Source organism: Schistocerca cancellata, chromosome 9 (genome assembly GCF_023864275.1).
Source record: "Schistocerca cancellata isolate TAMUIC-IGC-003103 chromosome 9, iqSchCanc2.1, whole genome shotgun sequence".
NCBI lineage: Eukaryota > Metazoa > Arthropoda > Insecta > Orthoptera > Acrididae > Schistocerca > Schistocerca cancellata.
Genome location: NC_064634.1, coordinates 307502230 through 307509248, shown reverse-complemented (window position 1 = coordinate 307509248; position 7019 = coordinate 307502230). Strand labels below are relative to the sequence as shown.

General features: G+C 44.5%; 1 protein-coding gene across 1 annotated transcript in view; it reads right to left on the bottom strand.

Annotated features, from left to right (window-relative positions):
• Positions 1-1110: 1110 nt before the first annotated feature.
• The window catches only part of LOC126101377 (UDP-glycosyltransferase UGT5-like), a 112121-nt gene continuing 106212 nt past the window's right edge, over positions 1111-7019 (bottom strand). Inside the window, exon 9 of the mRNA XM_049912044.1 lies at positions 1111-2048. Within this exon, the coding sequence (XP_049768001.1) occupies positions 1742-2048 (307 nt within the window). The 3' untranslated portion in view covers positions 1111-1741. The remainder of the gene's footprint in view (positions 2049-7019) is intronic.

Sequence of the window (7019 nt, the reverse complement as noted above, 5' to 3'; positions counted from 1 at the left end):
TCGAGGTTCACATTGTACAAAATAACATTTCATTTCTTCACATCTTTGTGCTGCCATGCTCTTCGACCACCTTGTATAACCTGTTAGGAATATAGTGCTACAGTTTTAAAAATCCGGGTACTGTCAGTAAACAGGTGTAATTTGTGTTAGGGACAATACGTGGCTGTTAACTAATTACCACAGAAACGAGAATAATTTGGGTGAGAAGAAGTGTGGTGGAAGTAGTTTTAAGTGTTTCGTTTTTACATCGTCTTTATTGCTAGGTTTTGGTAGTGGCATCAGTGTCTTGGTTCAAATTGTTCAAATGGCTCTGAGCACTATAGGACTTAACTTCCGAGGTCATCAGTCCCTTAGAACTTAGAACTACTTAAACCTAACTAACCTAAGGACATCACACATTTCCATGCCCGAGGCAGGATTCGAACCTGCGACCGTAGCGGTCGCGCGGTTCCAGACTGTAGCGCCTAGGACCGCTCGGCCAATCCGGCCGGCATAAGTGTCTTGTTATCTTTGTCAGCCTTCTGCAGGAAGTAGCTTTTCGAGCTTCCATGACCGCCAAAGACGTTGGAACTGATCACCGGGAACATGTTCGAGGCATAGAAGTCAGTTGGTCTTGATTTTTAAAGTTTGTTGTTCCAACACTTCTTCATTGTGAGAAGAGAAAAAAGTGAAGATTCGTAGCGATCTGCATTTCATAAGCTGTATTATACAAAAAAATCTGTAATCACTGGAATGACGTGCCATAAACAGTGTTAATTGTGGCTGGTGCTATGTAGCTACAACGTTAAAATACGTGTAAGTCTGACTCAAATGGCATGTGAGGATTACAATAAAATCTCCTTGCGATTTATTTAATGAAAAATGGATATTATTGTTAAGAGAGATTTTCCTAGTTGGTGTTTACAGCTGTTACATATTATGGAAAAAAGCATATTTGTTCCATCAGTTGTACAATTTTGTTTTTATTCTTGACCGGTTTCGATCGTTACTATCTCCGCAGGAGAAAAACAGCGTACATCAGTGGATCAAACAGTCATCGTCGTCATATATGACCCAAACAGGTGTAGAACATATGTAGTTGTAATAACAGGATGTTTTAAAACAGTCCATATAAACGCCCTTTGTTGTGACACAATTACAGCAGTACATGTAGTAATTAATAATAATCTGCATCTACATCTACATTTATACTCCGCAAGCCACCCAACGGCGTGTGGCGGAGGGCACTTTACGTGCCACTGCCATTACCTTCAAATTAGCTATTTCTTGATTCACACACCGCGGTGTCTCTTTTTGAGGGTAGTACTAAATAGTTACAGGTGGCGAAAATTCACTGAATGTGTAGTCTCGCTCCGGTTCAGTTGGATAATCAGCACTGAAAAAACTGATACACAGCTAAATGAGGAGAACAGATACTACCTCGAATTCTAAACCATCCGAGCTGAGCAAGAGAAGTGCAAGACAAAGCAATTGTAGCCATGTGAAAAAAGGCTGCTACAAAATTCCTTTCTTGGAATGTCGAGATAAACACGGTCGTGCAGAATAATCTCAAAGAATAAATTAAGAGACATGTCAGAGAAGACAGAAACAAGTTTTATGTAAAAACGTATGGAGACTAAACGTCCAGTGTTGCGAGTAGCCTCCAAAACATGGTGGTAGCAGTGTACCGCCAGTTGCTGGCTCTGTTTACGTTAGGTTCCGAGAGGACATAGAGGCGTGACACCGTTATCTGCAGACTTCTTCATTCCTTCTTAGTGGTCTTCTTTCTCTTTTGTTGATGCGAGGAAGACGTTTTTGCTGTAATTAGCCTGTAGAGTGTCCTGACAGCCACGACAGTGACTATAAGCACCAGGAGCGCTCCAGACAGCAGCAGGGCAGCGACGTCCAGCAGGAGGTACTGGTACCAGCTGAGGTCGAGGGCGGTGCTGCGCAGGTGGGGGGCTCCCCGGTGCCTCAGCACGTACTCTGTCCAGTAGACGGCCGTCTCCACAGGGCTCTCTGGGCGGTCCCAGAACAGGCGGGACCGCTGCTCTGCCTTCTCGCGGTATCTGCAGACAGAGACATGTGACATCAGATCTGCAAGTTCACTGGGTTTCATAACAGAAGTTTAAAACTGTGCATAATTGAATAAAAGAATGGTCGTACAAAGCGGGAAATGATAATACAGCAAAAGTAAAACACGAAAATATAGATCCAAACAAACACGTTTGAAACGCAAAGAAAGATGTATTAGTTTGGGATGACACAAGTAACATCAGTACCCTTAGCAGTACTAGAGAACTCACGTCATTGTACCTTGTAGTTATAATCATAATACTGCTACTCACAGAGGTCCCGCGTGGGCCTTAATTATCCCATGGCACCGAAACGTGGCAGATATTCTAATGCCTTCAAGTGGAAGCTCTTATGTATGAGACGGAACTATGGGCCTCGTGGAAAAAGGCTAAGTCCCGCAATTTCAGTCTTAGTCTGATCACGAGGTGTGTCTATTAATTGCACGCGTCGATCACGAAGTCTGCCGTGGGGATCAATGAACTATACTTGACGGGGTGTATCTGGAACATCTTAGTCGATTAGAAAGTAATAGACAGGAATATAATTAAATACTTAGCTTTAATTCAGCAATAGCGGTGAACATCGATCTTGACTTTGTACAATAATATTTAGAAGTGCAGTTATTGACTGAACTGCGAATACTGCTTTACAATTCCGATTGCTTCACACATATAGATCGATTGGCAATCCATAAACTGTATGTGGTGCCTGGCTAGGTCATAACTACTGACTTAGCTGAAGGCTATGCTAACGAACGTCTCTGCAAATGAGATCTCTGATGCTACAACAAGTGAACCATTCCTATTAAAGTCGTCTGTAGAACTGGCCAGTGCGCTAGCTTGTCTCGTAAGACCGGCCGAGTGGCGGAGCTCGGTCTGCTAGCGTCGGCAGTGGCGACTCGCTGGTCCGATGTGTACTGACGGACCGCGGCCGGTTTGAAGTCTACAACCTAGCAAGTGTGCTGTCCTGCGGTGACACCACAGAAGCGACGGAAAAAAATTAGTTCTAAGTTTGGCTACCAGAGGAGGAGGAGGATATTAGTGTTTAACATCCCGTCGACAACGAGGTCATTAGAGACGGAGCGCAAGCTCGGGTGAGGGAAGGATGGGGAAGGAAATCGGCCGTGCCCTTTCAAAGGAACCATCCCGGCATTTGCCTGAAGCGATTTAGGGAAATCACGGAAAACCTAAATCAGGATGGCCGGAGACGGGATTGAACCGTCGTCCTCCCTGGCTACCAGATGCTGTGAATGCGAGAAAGACGTATAGAAATGATTCGGCATATCCATACTTGTTAAACAGGAAAATAACAGTTTTCAACACTACCTTCAGCTGTAATATCATTATCAGTTTATTGTCAACTGGTTTCGACGATACGCTTTGTCATCGTCAGTCCCTCCAAATACACAGTGGCTTACTTTTCCTGAAAGACATCAGTCAGGAAGTCGCAAGAGAAAATAACCAGCATCAGCCTCAGCTCTTGTAAGAAATCACACACGGTGAGATCACAAACTTCTGTTTGCGGTCTCACCATATGTGGTTGCTTACAAGAGCTGATGTGGATACCGGTTATTTTCACGTGGGACTTTCTGACTGATGTCTTTCGGGAAATTTCAGTCTCTATGTATCTGGAGAGCCTGTACATGACTAAGTGCATCGTCGAAACCAGTTGACAATAAATTGATAGTGAAATTAGAACTGATGGTAATGCTGCAAACTGTAGTATAGAAATATTTCCTTTTGTAATGGATTAGGAAAGGAACAGGAAAGAGAGGCATAATAATAACGTCATTATTAACTGCTGCTTACAGAGTTTGTTCAGTATGTGCACCAGAGACGTCGATGAGATGCTGTGCAGCGCCATATTTGCACCTGGTGACCAAAATTGGAACTAATTTTTTTCCAGCGTAAATCGGTTCCGCATTAAAGTGTTCGAATATTTGCCGAGATTCGCTGCCAGATGGTAATTACACAGGACCTCCGTGAGTAGCTTCACTTTAATAGTGTGATGTTTTGTATGGGCTCCATTAGAACTGAATTCAATATCTGTCACAATGTTCAAATGTGTGTGAATCTTATGGGACTTAACTGCTAAGGTCATCAGTCCCTAAGCTTACACACTACTTAACCTAAATTATCCTAAGGACAAACACACACATCCATGCCCGAGGGAGGACTCGAACCTCCGCCGGGACCAGCCGACAACGTTGCACTGAGGGCGGAAAGGCGCTAGGGATGGAGGACTCCAGCGAGCATTCCAAATAGCCACTGCAAAATGTTACGTCGGGTGGTCAAGGTAAGCGATCAATCCTCTAAACTACTTGCTACTTGCAGGGATCTACTCTAAACTACTTTCTTCTTGCAGGGATCTACTTCAGAAGACTTCCAGTTTTCTCAGGTGGCTGAACTGTAGTTCAAGCGGACTGGTAGAAAGATCGGGTTTCGGAGATGTCTGAAGAGGAAAATGACACATCACATCAACTTGGAAGATTTTGCCTTCAATGACGGCCACAAGGGCATGCAGAATAGGATTACGCTTGCTTACATCTGAACAGGAAAGAGGGGGAAGGGGGGTATTGTAAGGTGGAGCAAAATTCTCCTGCTTTGCCGACCTGGACGTGACCACTGAATATATGAACGACATGGATAAATCAAGCTTCCTGTGAAATGTATGTGCTGCACTGGAACTCGAACCTGAGACGTTTGCCTTTCTCGAGCAAGTGCTCTACTGACTGAGTTATCCAGACACTACTTGTGAGCCGGCCTCTATATTTCACTTTCACCAGTACCTCATCTCCTATCTTCCAAACTTCATGTTACACTGTATACATTGTGGGACTAGCACTCCTGGAAGAAAAGCACACGGTTTAATCTGCTAGGAAGTTCCAAATTACCGCACACTCCACTGTAGAATGACAATTCTTTCTGGAGATGGATAAATACTGAGTGTAAGGTTCGGAACCCGAGACGAGGCAGCAGAGGAAGCAATGGAAACAGAATGACCAGTGAAAAATACACTGAAGTACCAAAGAATCTGGTACACCTGTCTAACACCGTGTAGGATTCCCGCAAGCACACAGAAGTGCAGCAACCCGACGTGGTATGGACTCGACTAATGTCTGAAGTAGTGCTGGAGGGAACTGATACCATGAATCCTGCAGAACTATCCATAAATCCGTAAAATTACGTGGGGCGGAGATCTCTTCTGAACAGCATGTTGCAAGGTATCCCAGATACGCTCAATAATGTTCATGTCTGGGGAGTTTGGTGGCCATCGGAAGTGTTTAAACTGATAAGAGCATTCTTGGAGCCACTCTGTAGCAGTTCTCCACGTATGGGATGTTGCACTGTCCTGCTGGAATTTTCTGTCGGAATGCACCATCGACATGAATGGATGCAGGTGATACATACGTGTCACCTGTCAGAGTCGTATCTAGACATAGTATCAGGGGTCCCATATTACCCCAACTGCACACGCCACACACCATTACAGAGCCCCTACCATCTTGAACAGTTCCCTGCTGAGATGATTGGTCCATGGATTCATGAGTTTGTCTCGATAACCGTACACGTCCATCCGCTAGACACAATTTGAAGCGAGACTCGTCCGACCAGGCAGCATGTGTCCGGTCATCAACAGTCCAATGTTCGTACTGACAGGTCCAGGCGAGGCTTTATGTCGTGCCGTCATCAAGGGTACACGGATGGGCCTTTGCTTCCGAAAGCCGATATCGATGATGTTTCGTAGGATGGTTCGCACGCTGACACACGTTGATGGCCGGGGATTGAAATCTGCAGCAATTTGCGGAAATGTTGCACTTCTGCCTCGTTGAACGATTATTTTCAGTCGTCGTCGGTCCCGTTCGTGCAGGATCTTTTCCGGCCGCAGCGATGTCAGAGATCTGATGTTTTACGGGATACCTGATATTCACGATACACTCGTGAAATGATCGTACACGAAAATCCCTACTTCATCGCTACCTCAGAGGGGCTGTATCCCATCGCTCGTGCACCGGGTATAACACCACGATCAAACTCATTTATATCTTGATAACCTACCATTGTAGCAGCAGTAACCGATCTAACAACTGCGCCAGACACTTGTTGCCTTATATAGGCGTTGCCGACCACAGTCCCGTATTGCATGTTTACATATCTCTTTGAAGACGCATGGCTATACCAGTTTCTTTGGCGCTTCAGTGTATGTGTGTGTCTGTTTGTGTTCAGATAGGCTCTGAGAACTATGGGATTTAACATCTGAGGTCATCAGTCCCCTAGAACTTAGAACCACTTAAACCTAACTAACCTAAGGACATTACACACATCCATGCCCTAGGCAGGATTCGAACCTGTGACCGTAGCAGTCGTGCGGTTCCGGACTGAAGAGCCTAGAGCCGCTCGGCAACCGCGGCCGGTTGTGTTTGTGTGTTTGTATGTGACAGAGAAGAGGAGAACGAAGAGCACAAACGCAATTGTGGATGGTAATTTTGAAAAACATTCTGGAGTATCTGAAAGAAATTTTGGAGTATCTGTGGTGCTCTGTTGCCAAATGACGCCTGCGTATACTAGAAAATTATCGAGTCGTAGGAACTGTCTGAAGAAGTGCTAGAAGAAGGAATGGCAGACAATGTGGAGTACATAGGGCATCCAGAATTAGATTCAGAGTTTAAATGAACTCTGAATGATTTTCGATCAAATAAAGCGGAAGGCATACATAACACTTCGCAGTTTCGAAATCATTGGCAGAAATGACAGCCAAACGGCCGTTCAGGTTGTGTGTATAATCTATGAGAAATCACGTACAATCCGCTTAACACTTAAGCAAGCAAATTTCTGACAAAAATAATATACAAATGAACAGAAAATAAAATTTAGGATTTATTATGTAACGATCACTTTGACTTTGGGAAAGATAAAGGCAGCAGAGAGATTGTTCCGACGTGCTTGATAATGGAAGTAAATAAC